The 24,577-nt window shown below is 46.2% G+C and overlaps 1 protein-coding gene across 1 annotated transcript in view; it reads left to right on the top strand.

The window, feature by feature from the left end:
* PKD2L2 (polycystin 2 like 2, transient receptor potential cation channel) overlaps positions 1–24,577 on the top strand; it is a 45,412-nt gene that overhangs the window by 16,313 nt on the left and 4,522 nt on the right. Inside the window, exons 5-10 of the mRNA XM_056847696.1 lie at positions 2,107–2,335; positions 3,116–3,286; positions 4,985–5,166; positions 5,771–5,891; positions 8,257–8,358; positions 15,904–15,974. Coding sequence (XP_056703674.1) covers positions 2,107–2,335; positions 3,116–3,286; positions 4,985–5,166; positions 5,771–5,891; positions 8,257–8,358; positions 15,904–15,974 — 876 coding nt within the window. The remainder of the gene's footprint in view (positions 1–2,106; positions 2,336–3,115; positions 3,287–4,984; positions 5,167–5,770; positions 5,892–8,256; positions 8,359–15,903; positions 15,975–24,577) is intronic.

Genomic DNA, 24,577 nt, shown 5'->3' with positions numbered 1-24,577 from the left:
AAGCCTTGCATTGGTCATAGAAAACTTCATTGGCTGCCAGTTTGTTTCCAGGCACAATTTAAAGCACTGGTGCTTATCTTTTAAGCCCTTAAAGTATTTTAAGGAATGCCATATCCTGCATGAACCTGCCCAACAGATAAGATGAGCATCAAAGGCCCAGTTCTGCATTTTCAGAAGTTAAAGTGATGGGTGGCTAGACAAATGGCCTTTTCGGTGTTAGTATCTTGGCTGTGAAGTATCTTCTGAGCAGAGGTTCCCTGTAAATAAGGTACCAAATGAAAATCTTTTTATTTGATCAGGTGTTGTTTTAATTATTTTGTATTACTGTGCCTTTTTAATTCCTAGGGAGGTTGATTAATTGTATTTGCAGAATTTTCTTTATCTTTTTTTACTTTGCTGGTTGTAATTTTGTGGTTCTCATTAATTTGAGCATTTTAAGAGAATGTGGCCAATATATCCTCTAAATAAATTAAATAAATAAAAACTAGGCTTTGAGGGGGAAATCCTTCCTATTATCTAGCGATAATAACAGGACTTCTGAGATTAGGGTAGGTCACCTTCAAGGTTTTGAATTAGGTTTGCCAGGTCCCTCTTCGACATTGGCGGGAGGTTTTGGGGTGGAGCCTGAGGAGGGCGGGGTTTGGGAAGGGACTTCAGTGCCATAGAGTCCAATTGCCAAAGCAGCCATTTTTTCCAGGTGAACTGATCTGTATCGGCTGGAGATCAGTTGTAACAGCAGGAGATCTCCAGCGAGTACCTGGAGGTTTCTTCTACAAATAAACAGTACTTGCCCAATTAAGCAAAATTTCTTATAACTTTATCAACATGGTGAACAGTGCCAAATATATATATATATATATATATATACAAAGTGAGCAGTGAATTCTTATAAGCCTAAACATACATACAAATACACATACTATATACAAATCAACTTATCCCAAAGACAGGAGATGTTGGCAACAAAGACAATGCTTGCTGAATAGCCAAGGGGAAAGTTGCAACAAATCTTAAAAGTCTTTCAAGTAGCTGTGTCGCTTTTACATTTGAAGTAGCTGGCAATGAAGTTGATGAGGTGCACAGAAGTTGCACCGTAGGTGTGTAGAAACACCTCCCGGTTCTAGAGGGTTTTCACCAATAAAATTGGCTTCATCAGCCTGAGATGTTGTTATAAAAAATCTAATTAATCGCAAGGAGCTTATACAAGCTTATTTTAACATGCATTAATACTTGCCAGAGTTAAGAATTGTCTCTAAGAATTATTACAGGAAAAACTTACAGGAAAAAATAATACAATAAGTATAACATTAAATGTATAGCCGGTAAGAACATACCTTCTTGGAGAACTTAATGGTTGCAAAGAATTTTTAACTTTTCCTAGTATGATTGTCTTCTCCAGTGACTCTTGTCTTCTCATAATGTGACCAAAATACGATAGCCTCAGTTTAGTCATTTTAGCTTCTAGGGCAGTGGTGGCGAAACTTACAAAGTATGAGCCAAGGTTAGACAAATTATCAGCATGCATACAATAGCAAAAATCACATTAATTGTTCAAAAGCATGCCAAATGCAAACTTTTACCTTTCAATAAAAAGTTGTTTGTATCATTGAAAGCTCTGTTATTGTGTTTTTCTTTTAAGACAAAAGATGTTAATGTATGAGTTGTTTTTTCTAAACTAAAACCTCAGTATTCAGGTTAAATTGCCGTGTTGGCACTTTGCGATAAATAAGTGGGTTTTGGGTTGCAGTTTGGGCACTCGGTCTCTAAAAGGTTCGCCATCACTGGTATAAAGTATGTGTATTTGTATGTATGTTTAGGCTTATAAGAATTCACTGCTCACTTTGTATGTATATATTTTTGGCACTGTTCACCATGTTGATAAACTTATAAGAAATTTTGCTTAATTGAGCAAGTACTGTTTATTTGTAGAATCTTCCATTACAGTACTGGTGATTCTTTTATACAAGTACCTGGAGGTTGGCAACCCTATTTTGAATCCATTTGTATGCATTTCATAATGCATTTTTTAAGAACCAGGATAGTTTTAAGTGTGATAGTTTTATGGGACACCTTAAAGTACCTAGATGCTATTGCTTTTCTTTCCAGGCTGGTTCTGGAATTTCCTGCAACAGGTGGAATACTCCCTTCTTGGCAGTTCTACTCAGTAAAGCTTCTCAGATATGTCACTTACTATGATTATTTCTTAGCCTCTTGTGAAGTCATCTTCTGCCTCTTCATCTTGAGTTTCATCATCCAAGAATTTATAAAAATGAAAACACTAAAAAAAGAATATGTTAAAAGTGCCTGGAACTGGCTGGATATATTATTGATCCTGGTAAGTCTCAGCACTATATGTGATTTTGAAAACAACTGCAGGAAAAGATAATGATGATATATTGGAAAGGCAAGCAAAGGGGAGGATATTTATTGTCAGCAGGCTACTGGAAAGAAGTGGGTATGCTGGGGAAGGGGCCAGATGTATGAAGGATGGGAGAATAAGGACACCTTATGGTAGGTTAGAAAAGGAATTAGAAGATTCTTAGGATTTGTTTCATTTTTGTATATCTCATATTGAGGCCCAAAATTCTGTTAAAATGATACAAGGGTAACACTGTAAAGTCTGATTTAAATATTAAGACCACCATGTAAAGGCAACAATAAAAAACCCTTCCCTGGAAGTATTTCATACAACTGAAATGATGATATTGGATCCAGAATAGCCCAAGTGGAATTTGGGGCTTTTCGATTTCCTCTTTCCCACTGGGGCTTCTTGTAGTCTCCCCCCCACCCTTTGTCCCATGAAGAACATCCTAAGACCCCCTAGAATGGTTTAATGTGTGTATATTTATGGGGGGAAGGTTTGTGTCTGGAGGAGAGAGTTGGGAGAAATCAGGGGGGAAAACCCTGAAAGCAAAAGTGCCTTCCATTTACTCCCTTTATAAACACTCTACCTCCATTGACTTCTCTCAAAACATAAAAGGCTTGCAGACATGCATGATTTCTCTCCTCCACTCCTTTATTGATTAACCTCATTCACGTATGTAGGAAATATAAGAAGCATCTATACTGTAGTAGCATAACAAACATTTGTGTGGTTTTCTCCCCCCCACCCCAGTTATCTGTTTTTGCTATTGCTTTCAATGTTTACCGCACTGCGGAAGTGGCCAGGTTGATGGAAAATCTGCTCTCCAATTCATTTGCCTATCCAGACTTCTATTTTCTTGCATTCTGGCAGACACGTTACAATAATATGATTTCAGTGAACGTCTTCTTTGCATGGATAAAGGTACTTCAGCTCACTATTTCCAAGCATATTAATGTTTCTATTTTATACTGAGGGCAGACTTCAAAGGGTGAGTTTAATGTGGGAGACAGCATCAACTGAGGCACATTTTCATGGGTATAGTAGGGTCATTTCTGTCTCCTTTGTCCCGTCATGATTTCTGACAAGTGTTATTCTGAATAAAGCCCTGGTATGTTATTATCAGGGAGAAGCTCAAAGACAGATGTGGTTTCCTCTATCACTGGAACTCCATGAAAGAAGGGACTGTATCTGTTTTGTCACCCTTTTACATAACAGTTGAAAATACAGAAATCATACAGTTTAGGATCTGGCAGTCTCCTCCCAGCTCTTACACAATGCTTCTTAAAGATGAGGTTTTAGATATGGGACATCCTTTTTCATTATATCTCTCTAATGTCAGTGGACTGCTAATGTAAATGTGCATTGCTTTAGAAGGCCACAGTCTTTGAATTGGTCCAGATTGGTGGCACGGTTAAACCAACTTCAACAATGTTTGTACACTACATGCAATCAGCAACAAGTGGTGAATGAGTGACTCACATCACTACCTTCTCCTCTTCTGGGTAATGTGCATAGGAAGAACCAGAGTATTCCCCCACCCCAAATTCATGAAACTTACTATGAAGGAACTTACTATGAAGGAACTTACAAGTTCTCCTTTTGGTCATGGAAATGGAGGCAGGGTCTTGCAACACACTTGCCCATCTGCAGTTCTTGCCTCGCATAATGTCTTCTCCATCCATGTGATAGACTTTTCAGAGTTGTACAGCTTATTTTTCCAGCATTTTTGGATACCTAAATTGAGTGAAGATTCAGTTCTGCCAGCGGGTCTCTATTTTTGTGAGAACAGAATTGCATCTGTGGGTGTAGACTTCTGTTTGCTGTTTGTCTTAGGGCCTATTATAATGTTCAGTAAATTGCTTCCCATGGAAGAACTCCAGTGACAGCCATAGGGAAGAAGTAACATCGACTCCAGTGCTGAGAGAAATGTGCTGCCATGCTGACACAAATCACAGCCATGATGCAGCAGCTTATCTGTAAACATGTTGAAAGAACTGATGTTATGCCTACACTTGGCTACATCAAACTGCTAATTACAAGGAAATCCACAAGAAAATCCACCAAGTTATATTTTTACCTTCAAGGCTTGATTTAATGTCATATACTTGGGATTTTGATTTGTTGACAGGAAAGAGAATATTATGGCCAGTGCTCCCATTTCTTCTATTCTCCCTCCCTCCACTCCTGCACACACTAATTTCTCCTCCGTTGCACGATCTTTGAAACTTAGAGCTAGCCAAGCATAACGTCTGCAGCATGCCTTTCAGTCTCCCAGAAATCTCACCTCAGGGAAGAGGTTATGTGTGAAATTGGGCTTAATGGTCTATTAAGACCAATACTGACTACCCTATCTACCCTACCTGGCACTAGCTCTATTCTACAGATGCTTTCCGCTCCTGTTTGCTAATACATCCACTTCTGCCCTGAGGTGAATATTATTTTCTGCCAAATATTAAGTGAAAAGTATTTTACTTCTGAGTAAAATGGCTTAGAATTGTGCTGTAGGTCCCACTGTATTAAACGGGACTTTTTGCTTGTTGTGCCTGTGGAAATCTTCGATGGGATCTAACCCAATAGCTGTAGCCCCGCCATAATGTAACCTCTTCTGTTCTCTTCTAGATATTTAAATACATAAGCTTTAACAAGACCATGACTCAGCTGTCTTCCACTCTATCCCGCTGCGCTAAAGACATCATTGGATTTGCAATCATGTTCTTTATCATCTTCTTTGCATATGCACAGTTGGGTTACCTGGTTTTCGGGTCACAAGTGGATGAGTTTTCCACCTTCCAGAACTGCATGTATGGAGTATTCCAAATTGTCTGGTACCATTCTATCATCAGTAGGAGCAGTTTCTCCTAAAGTGGGTTGCCAGAGGGCATTAGATGTTGGATGATGAAGTCCTTGGGACATGATAGCATGGTGTAAGAGGCCTGAACTGTTTTTGAGTCTCATAAATTCTGCTAAAAGTGTAAGGGTTGATAGGACATGGTAACATACAAAGTAGAAATAAGCAGATCCTGACTGGAGGCAAATTTATTTATTTAGTTAAAATGTGTGTCTCCCTTTTCCAGAAAAGACATACAATACAATCACTACAAGCAACAGAAAATTTAAAAGGGCCATTTTAGCTCAGAGTAAACAAAATACTTTTTCGTCAACAAAAAAGCAGTTGGTTCCAACCCATTAACTACCCCCGACACACCCATAATTTTGAGCTTTTCCTCCTTCCTTCCCTCAGCAGGCTTCCACATGTTTTTAGAAATTTCTCCCATCTGTCCCTGGCCCCATTGTGTAGATTTTTGATCCGCACTCTAAACCCTGGTTTACATTTTAATTTAATGATGATGTAATACAATATACATTCGTAAAAACACTTAGTCTCTGTTACTTCTTTCTCACTAGTTTTACCCAGTTTCGCATTGTGCTTGGAGATTTTAACTTTGCCAGTATAGAGGAAGCAAACCGGATCCTTGGGCCCATTTACTTCATTACGTTTGTATTCTTTGTGTTCTTCGTATTGCTGGTAAGTGGTGTTTTAGATAACTCAAATTAAATACAAAACATAAAAGATTTGGGTCCTTAAAATTTGAGCTGGCTGAAAAATAAAAGTATATATCAAATATGTTCATGGTTCATTACGACTGGGTTTTAGTTTATACCTACACATATATTTTGGCAAAAATGTTTGTTGTGGCCCAGGAGTGCCAGAAACACAAATTTAAAAATTAAGAGATTGGAGGATGTTGGGAGCTCCACAATCTTACAATTGTATGAATGTATGCTAGCCCCTAATATTCCTGTGAAATATAGTCTTTGTTAACTAATCATAAAAGTTTTGTTTAATACAAATGGGACCCTTGAGACAGCAGATTCTTGAGGTGTAGGGGGTGCTGTGCATATACAGAAGTTTACACCTTCAAAAGCTTCTCCATTCACTTCAGTGGGGGAGCATCTCCATAAATGCACACATGGAAATGCCCCATTGCCTAAGTGAATAGGAAATCCTACAAACACCAGAGGTCTGTTTGCCAATGGGATCCAAAGCTGTGGTTCTGGGACATTAAAATTACTTCAATCAATTTTGGAGGCCGCATGGGCCTAGTTTATGTGCAGTATCCCCATATTAATAAGGAACTATTAATTCCTATAAGCACTGCTGTTTCCTTGTCCAATCTAGCAGTGCAATCTGCACTTGCCAGTCAGAAAGTAAACTATATTGTCAAAGTAATCCGGAGGGAGAATGAAGGGCTGGATTTAGTTCACCTGCGGCTTCCTCCTCCTGCCTTTATAGCTGATCACCACTGTGGTCGGTAACATGACCAGGTACTGCATTTATGTATAGCTGGCTTGTGTGTGTGTTTAGTTTTTTCGTTGTGTTTCTCCATCTTTTAGGACATCACATTACCATACTGAGATTTGATAATCTCACACTTGCATTGTAAACATTTACCTTCATCAGATCATGAGCAGTGGCACCAGTTTTTATCCCAGGGCTATGCCATCAGCACTATGTCCACCTCTGTTACAATTCCATGTGTATATGAGAGAGAGAAATGTATGCATAGATGGACATCATTATCACCTGCAGTATGAAATGATTCTGCTGTTGAAGCATTCAGGGTTGGCTTTCATTTCTGCAGTCCCCACAGTGCTAAGCTTAGTAATGATTTGTTAATGAGTCAGGGAAAGAGGGCCCTGACCTGGATGGCCCAGGCTAGCCTGATCTCGTCAGATCTCAGAAGCTAAGCAGGGTCAGCCCTGGTTAGTGTTTGGATGGGAGACCACCAAGGAATAGCAGGGTTGCTGTGCAGAGGAAGGCACTGGCAAACCACCTCTGTTAGTCTCTTGCCATGAAAACCCCAAAAAGGGGTCGCCATAAGTCGGCTGCGACTTGACGGCACTTTACACACACACACACACAGGGAAAGAGGAGAAGAGTTCAGGAATCAGGGAGAGGAAAAGAGATAGAAAGTAGACTCCAAGTATTCTGTTGAGGAAGCCACCTTAAAATGAGACCTGTATTCATCATTCAAATTTAGCTATTTCCTCTGGTTCAGAAAATAAAATCAGAAGGCACAGGAGGGTGGCTGTGATATGGAGTTTTTAATACTTTGTTTTTTGTTATGTAGCCCTTCTAAGAAGAGCCTTGATGCCTTCAGTGAGATAACAGAGAAAATGCAAAAGGTTGCTTCTGTAAAAGCAGACATGAGTGGAAAATGCTGGCATTTTTTTTATAATAGTCACAGTGACCTAGAAGGATCAATGCTAGCATTGCCAGGCATCCTGATCTAATTATTCTCAAATAGAATTTGAAATATATAGATTTGGGATATGATTCTAGGGCCCAACTACCCATTACATAGGAGATCGGTAACTAGATTTCCCACTGTTTTCTTTCAAAGTAAAAACTGCAGAGGGTCCCAAATTGGATTGGGCTTGTGATACTAAAGGAAACAATTTAATCCCACCCCATCCTTTTGCAGAGACGTCCAAAAATCAAAAGGAACATTGCAGGGAAGTGTGCATCTCTTTAATGAGGCAACAACTTCCCACAGCATAACTCCAAAGTGAAACCCTAATCTACTGACATAAGATGCAGATTTTGAAAACTGTTGTTCCTGTGATGATTCCTAGAGCGAATGCTGGGGTAAACAGGAGAAGGCACTGCCTAATGAGAGGATAGATACAAATGTGAATTAGTAGAAATCATATCTGTGCCAGTGATAAATGAAGTGTCTTGTGGGCAGGTGTAACCCTGGTTCTAATGTGGATTGCAGCTTGTTTTCATGATCCTTGATTAGTATTACAACTTGTGAGTGGGATGGATCAGATTCGATAACTCTTAAGATCCTACCTTTCAGTTCATTCTCTGATTCTTTTTTGGACAGAACATGTTCCTGGCGATCATTAATGACACATACTCTGAAGTGAAAGCTGACTTCTCAGTTATCCCTAGCAGAGAATTTGAGATCAGTGACCTTATTAGACAGGTAAGCACTTAAATGTTTTGGTCTTAAAACACTCTGAGCAACAGAATAGTGAATCAGATTCCTTTTCTATACCATTTCAGCCATGACATTGATAATTTGTTCCCCCTGCCCAAGTTTGAAGAAAAAATAGGTGAGTTGACATCTGATTGGAAGGTTGTTTCCAGCAGCAGTTCGCATGGCTGGGGCTAGAGTCTCATACTGTTCATCAGTGATCTGGATGGATGATGCAGATGTGAAATCCAAAGGTGACATAAAATTTTGAGGGTTTAAAAACACAGCTTTAAAATATTCTTTTCTTAATGTTCTTAATGAACATGAGAGGAGCCACAGCTCAGTGGCAGAGCATGTGATTTGTGTACAGAAAATCCAGGTTCACACCCCAGTATCTCCAGTTAAAGGATCTCTGATAGGGATGGAAAAGAGCTCTGCCTGAGACTACGGAGAGCTGCTGTGGAGTACACAGTACTAGGCTAGATGAACCAGTGAGTCCATATAAGGCATCTCCACAGGTTCTCTGTAACTAGGGAGGTAGGCAGAAGTATATCTCACTCAGTTCAAAGGGAAATCATCCTAAACCACTGTGGATAGGATTGCAGTCTTAGATTTTATGACAGATAACATGAAGTGTGATGCTGTGAACAATAAAAGCCAGTTAACAAGAGCATTTTAACTAGGAGAAAATATTTGTACCGTTCTGCTCAGCAGTGGTAAATCCACGCTTGGAGTAGTTGGACAGCATCAGAAACCACATTTTAAGACTGATGCTGACAAGTTGGGGAAAAATTTCAAATTCTGTGAGGAAGGCTTACGGGACCTAACTATGTTCAGCCTAAAGAAAAGTAGATTAAGGTGGGAGATGTTGATGGTCTTCAGATTATCAATATGTCAGAAAGAGGAGGCACATCAATTATTCCCCTTTCCCAGTAGGGATAGGGCAACAAAGATGGACTTAAATTAGGGAGAGGTTGATTTCGATAACATTGGTGGATGGAACTTCTTAACCACTGTATCAAAAGCCTTCTGTGACAGACAGCAGTGAGAGCTGATGGAATGTTGGGGAGAGGGAGTTGAAAAACAGCAGTTAAGAACAGCAGTTGGGAGTGGGCAACTGGGGAGTTGAGAGGGGAAAAGAGGAGGTCTGGCTGAGTGAAACTGTGCAGAAGAGCTGCTTACAGCCGGCTGAAAATAGTCAATTTCTAACCAAAGGATCCCAGTTGCGGGAATAGGACCACAATCCAAAAGTTCAATGGAAGCAAAACTTTGCAACTTCTACCTTTCTTTCTGCAGTGTTATGTTCATACCACGAATAAAAGTTAACTTCTTGTTTTGTTTAACCCTATGGGCTGTGTGTCTAAGGGAAAGAAACACACAAACGATGTAATATCTCTATCTATATATGTATTTTATGAAATGAATAAATGGTGGCAGCGTGTGAGTGGAGCATTGTTTGAGCCCCAACCCCAATAACTTTGTGTGAGGGAGGGCTTGTTGTGAAAGGGGGCTGGGCTGCTCTGTCTGGGGATGTCTCTGTGAGTGACAAGAGAGGACCTGAGGCGTGAAATGGTCATGGCTCTCTATGTATTTTTAAAGGGTGGCAAGTGTGACGTCCTGGCCCACATGTAACCCATAATCTGAGAGAGAGGTTTAAGAGGGTGGTAGGCACTCTGCATGAGTAGAAAAGGGCATCACACCTTCAGCTATGAGCATTTAATAAAAAATAATGCACTGTTACGGATGTATGGATGTGAATCAGTGTGGGTAAGCAGGGGAAACCCGGCTGAGCTTGGGATTCTCCAAGGCTCCTAAACCTGTGTGTACCCATTGGTTACTGGGGGTTGTTCCCCCCCAATCACGGTCTGGGGGGGAGTGGCCGCAGGCGGCCAGGGGGGCATATAAGCAGGGTCTGCCCTGTAGTTCCAGTTCTGTTCTCGTTCTCAATAAAGCTGGTGTTGTTGGAACTCCATCTCTGACCTCGTGTATCCTCCCCGACGCGGACTTAACAGTGGCGACGAAGGCTGGTAGGCTGACCGGCTGTCCTGCTGATCTTACTCTTGCCTCTGCTGAATTCACGGTGCCTAGTAGGCAGCCCGGTTTGCCTTGCTGATTTCACGTCAACACACTTGGGAGACGCAACGCACCACGAAATGGCCACCAAAAGCTCAATGGACGCGTTCCTGCCCACCCCAGCGAGTGGGAAACCTACGCCGACCGCCTCGCGTTCTTCCTGGATGCAAATGATGTCACGGACGCCGGCAAGAAACGCTCCCTGTTCTTCAGCGTTTGTGGCCCTCGGACCTTCCAGCTCGTGCAATCCTTCTGGCCCCCGTGAAGCTGAGCGAGACACTGTTCAATGCAATCATGGCGGCGCTGGGGAACCACTTCGCCCCCCAGCCCACGCAGCTTGCCCGCCACCTGGACTTCCATTTGCGGGACCAGGAACCCGGAGAGTCCGTCGCCGCGTACCTTGCAGCGCTCTGCCAAACCGCCAGGTTCTGCTCCTTTCCGTACCTCGACGGCACGCTACGGGACAGGCTCGTTTTCGGCCTGAGGAACGACAAGGTGCGCCACCACCTCGTTGCTAAGAAGGATGTCTTGCTGGCTGCAGCCATCGAGGAGTCCACGGCGTCCGAGTCGTCGGCGAGGGCGGATCGCCTGGGGGACCGGGGCTCCGCACCTCTGGCTCGTGCTGCAACCCCCATCCATTACGAGGACACCAGCAACGGGGACGTCGAGGACGAGTCCCACAAGATGGCCGCCCGGGTGCCCAGGTCGCGGGGCCCGGCGAGCAGGCCATGCGCCAGCTGTGGAAATCTACACCTCCGCCGCACGTGCCGTTTTCACGACGCTGAATGCAGGGCCAGCGGCCGGGTGGGCCACATTGCCAAGGCTTGCCGCACATCCAAGAAGGGATCTCGCCCACAGGGCCCAGGGAAGAGAGATGGCGCCATTCAGCCCGTCCACGAGTTGTCTGATGAGGACGCCCCGCCGCCCTGCCGCTGCCACCACAGTGTCCGGAGTGTGGAACTTCACAAGGTCCACGGCATCCAGAAAGTCTCCATCACCGTCCTGATCGAGGGTGCCCCGTGCGTGATGGAGGTCGACTCTGGGTCGGCTCTCTCCATTATCTCGGTGGATACCATCCGCGCCCTGGGCGCGCACGCGAAACTCCCCAAGCTCCATGATTGCCAGCGGCGCAAGATGCCGGTCCGGGGCATCGCCTACGTTCACGTCCAGCACAAGCAAGCCTCGCACCGCCTCTGTCTGGTTGTTGTTGACAGGCCTCGCGCCAGCCTCCTGGGACTCGAGTGTTTCCCGGCCCTGGGGATCCACCTGGTGGGGGTGAATCATGTCAGCCAGACCCAACACGACTCCGTCTGGTCCGAATTCGAGGACGTGTGGAACGTTCCACTGGCTGCTACAAGGGGCTGCCAGTCTGGCTGCATATCGACCTCGCCACTGCACCCATCTGCCTCAAGCCCCGCCGGGTCCCCTTCGCTATCAAGGACAGGATTGACGTGGAGCTGGATCGCCTTGTCGCGCAGGGCTTCCTGGAGCCCTTCCCCAACGCCAGGTGGGAGACGCTGATCGTGACGCCACTGAAAGCCAACGGGGATGTTCGGATCTGTGCAGACTATAAGTGCATCATTACCAAGGCACTCCAGAGTCATGCCTACCCGGTGCCCGTTGTCAGCCATCTCCTGGCATTCCTTGCCGGAGGCCGCATTTTTGCGAAGCTCGACCTTGCCCAGGTTTACCAGCAGCTGCCGGTCGACGCTGCGTCCACGGACGCACAGACTATTGTCACACACCGGGGCGCATTCTGGGTGACTTGCCTACAGTTTGGGGTCAGCACGGCCCCTGGCATCTTCCAGAACTTGATGAAGGACCTCTTCAAGGGCTTACTGGGCGTCGTACCATACTTCGATGACGTCCTGGTCGCCGGCGGATCGGAGGGTGAGCTTCTGGAGTGCGTCCTCCGGGTCCTTGGCCATTTCCGAGATGCCGGCCTCACCGTGAAGCGTGAGAAATGCCAGCTGGGCCTGCCGCAAGTGGAGTTCCTGGGCTACTTGATTGACGCCGACTGAATCCACCCCACGCCCGCCAAAGTTACGGCCATGCACAGCGCCCCCCGCCCAAGTGCAAGCAGGAACTCCAGGCGTTCCTGGGACTCTTGAACTTTTATCACACCTTCCTGCCCAACAAGGCGTCAGTCGTGGAGCCACTGCACCGGCTCCTCAACAAGGCTACCTCGTGGTCGTGGGGCAGGCCACACAGCGCGCTTTTGAGGCCGCCAAGGGCCTGCTGTCCTCCTCCAGCCTTCTTGTGCATTTCGACAAGCAGCTGCCGGTCGTTTTGACCTGCGATGCCTCGCCATACGGCATCAGCACTGTACTTAACCACCAGTTGCTGGACAGTCGGGAGGCCCTGATCGTGTTCTACTCCCGAACTCTCTCTCCTGCTGAGCGCAACTACACGCAGAGCGACAGGGAGGCTCTTGCCGTCATAGCTGGTGTGAAAAAAATTCCACAATTTCGTGTACGGCCTGCCCTTCTCCATTGTCTCGGACCACAAGCCTCTCCTGGGCCTGTTTGTGCCGGATTGCCAGACGCCGCAGATCCTGTCTCCCCACATGCTCTGCTGGTCGATCTTTTTGAATGCGTATGACTTCTGCCTCTTGCACAGTCCTGTGAAGAGCATCGGCAACGCGGACGCCCTCAGCTGTTTGCCTGTTGAGGGGTCCAACCCCAACCCGTCCCCAGCCTACAACGTCCTGCTGCTGGAAACGCTGCCGGAGCCTCCCCTCCACGCTTCGGACGTCGTCGCCCATTCCACGAAGGATTGCACCCTCGCCCAGGTCCTCAACTAGGTGGGGAAGGGGTGGCCAGCATCCCAGCCTGAAGAGGAATTTAAGCCATTCACCACCCACCAACACAAGCTGTCTGTCCACAAGGGGTGCCTGCTCTGGGGGAGCCATGTCGTCGTCCCGGCCAAACTCCGCTCAAGAGTCCTGGAAGACTTCCTGCTGACCCAACACATCACGCCCTGCACAACTCCTAATGGGCCACTGGCCTAAGACCCAGCTCGACCGACTCCACCCGGACCTAGCAGCGGAGCGACCCGCGGTCAGAGAAGCCGCTACCGCCCCCAGAGTCGTGGAACAGGAGGAACCGGTCTAGGCTCGAAACTATGGCGCTGGCTCAGCCTGGATCCCGGCCACGATCCAGGACCCAATGGGCCCGGTGTCATACAGGGTCACCAACCAGGAAGGTCAAGTCTCGCGGCGACACATCAGCCAACTGCGCTGCCACCCAGCAGACATGCCCGACTCGGTTGCCGCCCCAGCGCCGCCAACGCTTCCCATCTCCATGGAGCAAGAGCAAGCCGCGACGGCAGAAGCCGAGCTCTCCAGGGACCAGCCCGCCGTGCGCAATGGACACCTCCGCAGACCAAGTAAAGGGCGCAACTGGCGTCGAAACCGAAACCGGCCCAGCGCTGGCAGAACAACTAGCGATCCCCATCCCAGCGCCGCGCCGTTCCCAGTGGGCACGGTCGCGCTCAAGCCATCTTAAGGACTTTGTATTCTAAGAGGGCCACTCGAACTTAGGGGGGAGGGGTGTTATGGATGTATGGATGTGAATCAGTGTGGGTAAGCAGGGGAAACCTGGCTGAGCTTGGGATTCTCCAAGGCTCCTAAACCTGTGTGTAGCCATTGGTTATTGGGGGTTGTTCCCTCCCCAATCACGGCCCAGGGGGGAGTGGCCGAAGGCGGCCAGGGGGGCATATAAGCAGGGTCTGCCCACTGTTCTCGTTCTCAATAAAGCTGGTGTTGTTGGAACTCCATCTCTGACCTCGTGTGTCCTCCCCCACGCGGATTTAACATGCACCATATGAGCGGGCTAGCAATAAAATACACTGCATTGGAAGGCTGTGAAATCTCTTCGGGATTTTTAAAATAAAAGGTGGGATGAATATCTGTCAGGGATGCTGTAAGATACAGGATGTTGTATGGGGTATATCTAGATGAACCTCCCCCCTCGGGGCCTTTTCCATAGCTACGATTCTGTCTTACAAGATTAGTTGTTCATTGTTAAGAAACTGAAGGGGAAATTCATGGAGTGTCATATACTTGAATGGGACACACAACTGTCTTGGCATCAATAAGTCTATACTCTAATGGTTCTCGTAGGTTATCCGGGCTGTGTAACCGTGGTCTTGGTATTTTCTTTCCTGACGTTTCGCCAGCAGCTGTGGCCGGCATCTTCAGAGGAGTAACACTGAAGGACAGTGTCTCTCAGTGTCAAGTGTGTAGGAAGAGTAATATATAGTCAGAAAGGGGTTGGGTTTGAGCTGAATCATTGTCCTGCAAAAAGTAACAAAGGTAATGTGCTAACCATTGTCCTGTAAGTATCAAGATAATGTGCTAATGAGGGTGTGGTATGTTAATATGGAACCATTGTATCCTAAAGTGATCTGTTAATGTGTGAAATCCAAAGCTAATCTGCATGGCTATTGTTGACTGTAGTCTAATCTGCATGGCTATTGTTGACTGTGCTCTGAAGATGCCAGCCACAGCTGCTGGCGAAACATCAGGAAAGAAAATACCAAGACCACGGTTACACAGCCCTGATAACCTACGAGAACCAATGAACTCTGACCGTGAAAGCCTTCGACAATATTTTCTATACTCTAAATTAGGTTGTACTATCTCATTGCTCAGGTTGGATCTGATTACAGGAATCCATTTTTGGGTCGTTCTTTTTTCCTCTGAGACAAAGAAAAATTGTGCATGCCAGCACTAAAAGTTCAGAACGCTCTTTTAGAGCAAATGTATTGCTTAATTCATATTGTGTCTTTGTGTTCCCTGCATTGGAAAGATACATTTTGTGATTTTTGAAAGCACCCGTTCTCTCTTTGTATTGTTCTTGGGCTCCTTTTTAAAAGATGGTGTTTTTAAGGTTGTTACTAGAAATGACCCTTTGGACAGAGCATCACACATACAAAAGAAAGATGCATGCCGTCATGTGTGGGTGATGAATGTGTAAAGTCTTCATTACTAGCATGGATGCCTCTAGCTGCAGTGAGGATTACATGTGGCATTTAGACATTTAATAAGAGGCTGCTGTTTCAGTCCATTTGGTTTTATACACTAGCATGGTGTTAAAGTGTCAGACTAGGATCTGGGAAACCCAGATTCAAATCCACACTCTGCTATGGAAGCTTGCTGGGTGACCTTGGGCCAGTCACATACTCTTAGCCTAACCTACTTCACAGGGGTGTTATGAGGATAAAATGGAGAACAGTATAAGCTGCTTTGGGTCCCCATTGGGGAGAAAGGCAGGATATAAATAAAGTAAATACATATATACACCCCAAGCAGGGCTTATAGTTGTCTAATTAACATACTGAATGTACGCACATTGCATTTATTACAAAAGGCAAACCCTTTCTGCTCAGCGCTTGGATTGGAAGCTTCTCTCTCTGTTCAAAATCTGACAAATCTTGCCACAACTCATTTAATTAAGCTGTTTCTTCTTTTATGCTTAGAGTTACAATAAAGCTCTGGTGAAACTGAAACTGAAGAGAGCATCGCAGACAGAAGATTTGTATGCAGCAAGGTAAGTACCGCCAAAAAGACAAGTAAGTGGGTTCTAGATCAAATCAAGCCTTGAACTGTCCGCAGAAGCTAAAATAACTAAACTGAAGCTATCATACTTTGGTCACACTATGAGAAGACAAGAATCACTGGAAAAGACAAATCATGCTAGGAAAAGTAGAAAGCAGCAGGAAAAGAGGAAGACCCAACATGAGATGGATTGACTCTATAAAGGAAGCCACGGCCCTGTTTGGAACACCTGAGCACAGCTGTTAATGATAGGATGTTTTGGAGGACAATGATTCATAGGGTTGTCATGCGCAACTTTACAGCACTTAACACACACCCAAGGTAGGAATCCTCATCCGGCAGGTTGCTTAGTTGAGCAGACTAAGCATGACATGGAAGGTCAGCACAAATAGGAACCCCCCTTTTCCTGCTAAGGCAGTATTCAGGACAGGTTTGGTTTGTGTATGTCTGGACAGGTCATTTTTCACTGTGCTTGCTGTGTGAAGCAGACAGCATGGAGCACCCTAGTGTGGTTCGTGAGTGGATAACCCACCTATTATTTCTGTTTAATATGGCAATTCTGGGGTAGTTGTTCTTCATAGCACATTTATAGCTTGCTGTTCCTCCAAAACACGGAGGGTGGTGTAAACGCATAAAGAAGCATGTACCCTTTACGTGATCTACAGTTGGTCTGGTCAGAAGTCCTGCACAGCAGAAACCTTGCTCTTCCTGGTCATGGTTCCACCCCTCCTAATTCTAGTGTCTGTATAGTGGAGGGGGGCACAGTAGTTTCATTTATTTAGGTGGGAGATACAGATAATATGGCACAAATTGATAGAAAAATGAATTTTAAAAACCCACAAGCCCAAGGGAAGATTAGTCTGGAACAGTGAGTCACTGAAATAAAAGGTGATAAGTGCTACTCTAGACACAAACTAATCAGAAATTTCAGTGGGAGCGCTGAAAGCAGGAGGATTTGAATGGTCTTAATTTTTGCTGCATGGTGAGTGAAGTTGCCTGCCAGTTTCCTTACAAAGATATAAGGAAAGATGTGCAAAGAATATTATACCCAATTGCTCAGTGGGAGCTGCTCCTGGCTTTCAGTCAGTGTTCTAGCCAATGGATGCAAGGCCATTATGATTGAGAACCAGAAGCTATTGGTGGGAGTGGAGTTTACAGTTTCCTGACAAAGCTGAGGCTACAGACTTAGAATTAAGTCCCGCCAATCTGCTTCCAGGCAAGTACGACCAGAATATAAGACCATCTTGAGTACCCAGCTGTTATCAGTCTACTCCCTATTGCATGACTTTTTGAAGACCCAGGAACTCTACATTTTTGTAATTAGGGAATACACAGAAACATTCACTTAAAGTGCAGTGTCCCAATGGACCAACAAACCAGAAGTCCTAGGTCAAGTTGTGTCCGATCAAGGACTGATGGCCTACGGAGAAATGATCTAGATCTTTCCCACAGGTTTGGAATACAAAACAGTAATAGCACTGTGGGGTTGGTGGGCTGCCCTGAGAAGGGAGATGGAAGCAAAAACATTCCTCCCTCCCTCTCCTGTTACTGCAGTGTCACCCACCCACCCCTCCTCACTGCAGCTCACCAACCTGTGTGGCTACTCCACATGGGTTTCACAGCCCTGGCAATCAACCTTCCCTAGGCCTGAAGGAACTACTGGGGAGGGGGGGAGGAAGAAGGGAAAGCAGGGCAGATTCACAGTTATCTGTACCTTCTACTGACATATTCCTGGATCCAGCCCGTAGTCACTCGCATTCAGTAATGCTTCAAGCATTTGAATTTAAACCTGCATGCTAAATCCAGCAGCCCATTCAACCAACCACATGCCTTTTCTTCAGAACATATTTAATTATACACTTGTAGCCTACTGTTCATCTTCGTGACTTCTGTGCAGGCCCACATGGGGACTGCACTTATGCAGGCTGGCTCTGCACAAGTGCAGGCCCATGTGTGCATGCACAGAAGACCACTCAATGAACAACATTTACAGGTAAGTGCAACACTATTTTTTCTCCAAGGCAGTATAAATGTGCTTGTCCTATTTTATTCTCATAACAATTCTCTGTGGTAGGTTAGGGTGCATGACCGTAGGCCCAGTTTGTCCATTATGCCATACTAATTATGAAAAGATACAGAGCTTCATCTTTCTCCCACAATCTTGAACTTAACACTCTATGCTGATAGGTGTCTTTCTTTATGTGACATATGCCTACCTGGCCTTGAGTTAGCATGATCTGTGACTGAAGATGAGTGATGTAGTCCCATAAAATCAAGAGCAGATAACAAGATGGGCCACAGGAGAATTCCCTCCATCTCCCTATTAAAATTGAATAGCAAATCCTCTGCTGACTTCAGTGGAGCCAGATTGCACCCTTACAATTTTAACAGGAGATAGGGGTGAAATGAACTCCTGGCCCTGGCCTATGTGAACTAAAGGCAAAGGTAGATGTGTTCTGATCTGAAACACATAACCACCAACCCACATCTTTTCTTTGGACCTGCTGGCATCTAGCTGAATTAGATATCAGATGTAATGTAATCACATTCTGCATTTCCCTGGACCCATGTCACTTCATTACCCACTGCATATAAGGAGCAAGTAAACAGTGAATGTGATGAGATGCCACATGTCTATTTCAACAACAAGTTACTGGGAGATGTGGGATACATACGTGGAGTGGCAAGGGCCACAATATTCAGGTAATGTCTAGTTAGGTCATAGAGCTTTAGGTAGTCTGCCACTGGAAGAAAAATTATGATTGTTCCCTTTCAGTTATTCACAAAATGCCTCAATATTTTACTCTTCACACAAGATAAAGATAATGCATTGACATTTTCCCACATGGATTTTTTGTTTGATATAAGCCTTAGAGGACAGTCAGCCACTGGAACAGACATGGACTCGAATATTACTGGGACCACTACCACAGAGAGGGTAAGACTTTTAAGTTCCAGTTTTTCCTTCATTAATTAATCATATCCAGTTGCAAGAGTATAACATGCATTAGATCTATGCAGGAAGGAGCAAAAAACAGTGTTTTGCAATGGTTTTTGAGATCCCAGGAGTGGGTTTATAGATTTGATACAGTTAAATTGGTAATTTTCTATTACAGCAAAACTTATTTGCAGTTTCTTCAGGGTACCAGGTACCATGATTTTGCAAGCTACAGTCAGAGAACTAACTACTAATTAGCATGGTAGCAGTCTGAAGTAGCACAACTGGTGGACTATGAACTAAATCTGAAAATAAAAATTAGCTCAGACTGTACAATGTTCATACACTAGGTTATGTTTGTAACCCCTCACAAACCCTTAAAGTGCTGTGATCTGGATGGGCCAGGCTACCCCTATCTTGTCAGATCTCAGGAACTAAGCAGGGTCAGCCCTGGTTAGTATTCAGAAGGGAGACAATTAGGGAAATCTAAAGTGGTTATACAGAGGCAGGCAATGGCAAACCGCCCATTTGTTTCTTGCCTTGAAAATCCTTTGGGGTCGCCGTCAGTGAGCTGCAATTTGACAGCTATCCTTAGCAAGGTGAACAAGAGTTTTCCTGAGGGTTCTTCTCACCTCTAGTTCAGGGGGTAGATTTCCACCTCTAAAATTCTGTGCCAAGGCAATCAAAATTCTGCACCAAGCTGAATTGTGCAACCTGTACAAGTTGTGCATGGAGCACAATTATATAGATCTTATTCTGTATATTGTATTTTGGTTTTGCTAGTCATGTGAAGGAAACTACCAGTTGCTGCAGACATTTCCAAGAACAAAAAGGCTAGAAATGAGGCTTTTCTGTAAATGGAAGATGGCATTGTCAGGAAGGTGAATTCTGGATCTGAACCCCCCAATCCAGCTTTTCTGTACTTCTGCAAAGTCATTGCATTTACCCAGTCCTTCATAAATCCTCCTTTTCAACCCTTTTCCTTTTTATTTACATAAATCAGAACTAGGAACTTGTTTTAAAGGCAAAACTCATTTTAGTAGAAAATACCTAGCCCTGACAGCTGCAACATCTTTCTTTGCCTCGAACAAGTGCACATACAGAAAAAACTGTTTCATTATGGCCATTTTTCTATTAGCAAATGATACTGGCTGTTCATTTCTTGGACAGGAGAGAAGGCGAAGAGGTACTCTTTCAGGACTGCGTAATTCAGTTTCTCCTGAAGAATTTCAAAGGTATGCTATTCAGTGCCATAGTCTCCGGCTAAAGATGATAGTTTTTTTAGCGACTTATTGACCCTCTTTTTGACCCCACCCTTCAGGGCAGTGCACAACCATTTCCCCTTTCTCTTTTAATGTCATAGGATAGTTTGAGTAAGAGTACCTGCCCATTTGAATTTCACTGGCTGAGGCTCAAACTAAATGTTATGACTTGACACGTCAGAAACCCAGACCCAACTTGCGTTCTCTGCAGATAAACAGGAGCTGTGGGGAACTGCCTTGAAGAGCCACAAGGGACCTGTTATACTTGGGGCTACAATGTGGGAGGAGGAGGGATTTCTACCTCCAGCCCCTACAGACCATTTTTCTGAGCCAAAATGGTCCCAGAGGTATTATTTGCTCCATTTTAGAGTTGCATGTGCACAGAATGCTGTGGGAAATCGAACCCAGCTCATTAAAAATCATAACATCTTGTTTGAGCCAGAGTAGGGATTTGAACTTGGGTCTTCTTAGTCCTAGTCCAGCATGAGAAAAATAAGTGGCCCATGGCTGGGCAACTTCCCATCCTAACATGTTTGCCTTCTAAAATAATAATTTATCGCAGATTCAGTATGGAGGCAGTGCTGTGCCCAAATTGACTGTGGGCTGAATTCCACATCACAAAAGTCTCACCCCTCTTTCCTATGTAACAGTCATATGTGAATGCCTCAGTTCCCACATGTATGGTGCCCAATTCGAATTGTGAACGTGGTGTGCATAGAGAAGGGGCTTCATCCTCCCCACACATACCATTTTCCTGACCTGAAACTATCTGGAGGGGTGCTGTCAGGCTGCTATCTCGGTTTCGTTATTGCCTCTGTCTCTGTGCTGTATTGTCTGCCCCCCAAGGTCGCATGCCTAAGCCTGGGAACTCAGCTCCTGGGAAACTGTATTCCTGCGTGTAATCTCCCGCCTTTCCTGCCTTATAATATCTCCCAGCTAGTGAGCCTTTCATAGCTGTCATTTTATTCGTTTGCACTGTATGCCTATTTGATCAGTAAAAGCCATCTGTTTGGACTCTATATGACTTTGTGGTGATTTCTGGTTCTGTGGGCCAAGGGCTGACATTATGACAGCTATCTCATCTTCACCGTTCTCCTAGCCAGGCTGGAGCCCAGGGGGGTTCGCCTGCCACTTGGATGGGAGCTGTGCAGCTCTCCAGGTGATCTACTACCCTGGAGCCCTTCTCAGGGGACCCTACTCTGTTACAGGACTTAATCGCTGAACTTTTCCGGACGAACCGAGAGGTTTGCCGCTTGAGGGGACTGGTACACGCGCAGTGGCAATCTCTTACAGGACGTCTCTGGATGTTAACATCGGAGGATACTGATGCTCGTTTAGATCTTCAGGACTTGGATCAATTACTGGACGATGCCCGATTGGCGACTGAGGATTTACAAATATTAACTGGACTTTTGGATAATCTTATTTCTCGAGAAACTCTTTCTACCATGGCGGGAGCCCCGCCGGAGGGTTTTTCCCTGATCCCGGATGCGGCCAGCTGCCAGGCTGAGGCCAAGCGAGTCGCTATTAGCACCGCTCTTCTCCTTGTGGAATGTACAAAGGACACCCCGGTAGCCACCTTGGCTCAAGTTTTGACCCCGACGTTTGGAGCCGAGGCATCCGCACTGGCGGTTCGAGTACAACCTCTGCTGGGCGGGGAACCTGACCCCATACTCTTGCTCCTCGAGACAGAACTTTTGCCGCGCATTACGGCAGAGGCTGCCCTAAGACTTGAGAACGCCAAAGTTCTTGCGGATCAGCAAGCCGCCGAAGCGGCTAGGGTCGCAAGAGAGAGAGAGGCGGCGGAAGTAGCCAGGGCGGCTGCAGCAAGGAATCAGGCGAACGTGGACACGCGCCCCAAGGACTATGTACTGGGACTATCAGGTCTAACTTTTTCCCCGGCGTTTGTCCCGTCGCGTGCGACCCAACGCGCACGCCGTTTGGCTGACCGACGTCGAGACTCAGATGAGTCTGAAGACGAGGATTTATATGGGGATAGCTCTCAATGGGCCACGAGCTTCCGAACCAGTAAGCCTCATCTTACTGGGGGCCCAAGTGAGGAGGTTCATCTTTTACGAGCCCAGAATCGGGAGCTCTCCGACCGTGTTGATCAACTCCAAGAAGTAATGGAACTTATGCTTCACGAGAACAGGCAATTACAACAAACCCTGATAGCTCAGAGACAGCCCGTTCCGATACCGGGTCAGGGGGTACCCGCACAACCACCCGCTAATGTGCCTGCTCCACCCTTACCTCCTGGAGCTCCTGTTGCTCCTCCGCCCGGACCACCCGTGCAACCACCTGCTAATGTGCCTGCTCCACCCTTGCCTCCTGGAGCTCCTGTTGCTCCTCCGCCCGGACCACCCGTGCAACCGGGTCAGCCCGCGCCCGGCCCTTGGAAGCAACTCAAATTGAGGACTACGTATGACGGATCTCTTGAGACTTTGCCTTGTTTCTTGCATCAAGTGGACAGTTATATGCGAGAACAAGGTCAACTTTTCCCCACGGAAGATAGCCGGGTGCGGTACGTAGCTTCCCTCCTGACAGGCAAAGCGGCTGACTGGATGGTCCTCCAGTTTGACACCCGCTCTCGTGCGATTCGTTCCCTCAACAACTTCATGACTGCCCTGAGAAGGAGGTTTGAGGACCCCTTCCTGGGAGAAAGAGCCAAAACGGAACTCTTACAATTAAAACAAGGCTCTGCTACAGTTCGGGAATTTGCCGATGAATTTCAGCGACTGGCAAGTAAAATTGTAGGTTGGCCCGAGACCACCCTAATCCATCATTTCAGGGAAGCCTTGCATCCTGACATTCTGAACTGGTCTTACATGCGGGGCGATCCCGATACCCTCGAAGGCTGGATCCTATTAGCCGAGGAAGTGGAAAGCCGCCGCCGCTTTATTTCTCTCGTCCGTCAAAAGCACAAGGAGAAGGGCACCCAAAAGCCTCAACCCAAGGCACCACTGCTCGTCCCACGAAATCCCCCACGTCCGCTCCAGGAACGTGAAGCCCGATTTCAGAGGGGTGCCTGTCTTACATGCGGAGAAATGGGCCACTTTGCAGCCGTTTGCCCACGCCGCCAGGAATTATTTCGTCCCAGCACGACAACCCGCGCCCGAGGTCGTCCACCACGCAGAGGCACCGCGGCCACCCGCAGCGCAGCTCCGGGAAGGCCCACACCCTCTGCACTCCATGCCGGGGACCCAGCCTCCCTGCCTGCTTCCAACGACCCCGCCGGGTCTCGGATTACAAGTGCCCCATTGGGGGACAGCTTTCCCTCTTCGGATGAGGAAAACCCTTGGATTTCTCCAGCCTTAAACCTGGAATCTCCCCTCGACTTGTCAAAAAACGGCTCCGGTCTGTGGTGAATGGAGCATCTCCACAGACCTCTCAGGATCTTCCTATCAAACCGAATGCTCCTACCAAAATCAAAGAAGTGGACTCCACCGTCTACGTAGATGCAGTTTTACAACAACTTAACGGAGGTCCACAAATCCCCGTCAAAGCACTAATTGACTCCGGTTGCTGTCGCACTCTCATAAGCGAAGCCACGTTTGCTGCACTCAGAGCCGACTCAGAGGCTTTACCCGCCCCCGTCCAATTTGCTCAAATGGACGGGAGCCAATTCCAGGGGGGTCCAGTTGATCATCGCACCATAGGGGTGGCAATGGGAATTGGTTCCCACTGGGAACAAATAGACTTCACTATAGCCCCTATCCGATTTGAAGTGGTCTTGGGAATTAACTGGATTAAAGGACATAGTCCCAGTATTGATTGGGAAACAAACACTATTTCTTTCGCTAGTCCCACCTGCGACCAGCATCGGCAAAACTTTGCTCTGCCATTTCCGCCCGTTCCAGCGTTAACCTCTACTGCCCCAGTACCACCGGCTCTACCCGCTGTATACCGGGACTTTGAAGATGTCTTCGACCTTAGGGAATGTGATGCCTTACCCCCCCACCGGGCCTCAGACTGTGCGATTGAAGTAGTAAAGGACTGCACATTAACCAAAAGTAAGATTTACCCTATGAGCGCTTCCGAGCGCACTGTCCTCCGGGACTTTTTGGACAAAAACCTCGCCAGAGGGTTCATTCGCCCTTCGAATGCCCCAAACTCGGCCCCCGCGTTTTTCGTCCGGAAAAAAGAGGGCGACCTTCGCCTGTGCATTGACTTCAGAAAGCTCAATGCGGTTACCCAGACCAACGCCTATCCTATCCCATTAATATCGGATATTTTGGGACAATTACAGGAAGGCCGTGTGTTCTCTAAATTAGACTTGGTGGAAGCCTACTACCGAGTCCGTATCCGCGAAGGAGATGAACACCTCACTGCCTTCTCTAGCTGTTTCGGAATGTATGAATTCCTTGTAATGCCATTCGGATTAAAAGGGGCCCC

Source organism: Euleptes europaea, chromosome 1 (assembly GCF_029931775.1).
Source record: "Euleptes europaea isolate rEulEur1 chromosome 1, rEulEur1.hap1, whole genome shotgun sequence".
Taxonomy (NCBI): domain Eukaryota; kingdom Metazoa; phylum Chordata; class Lepidosauria; order Squamata; family Sphaerodactylidae; genus Euleptes; species Euleptes europaea.
The sequence above is the reverse complement of the archived record's forward strand: the minus strand, read 5'-3'. Positions and strand labels throughout refer to the sequence as shown.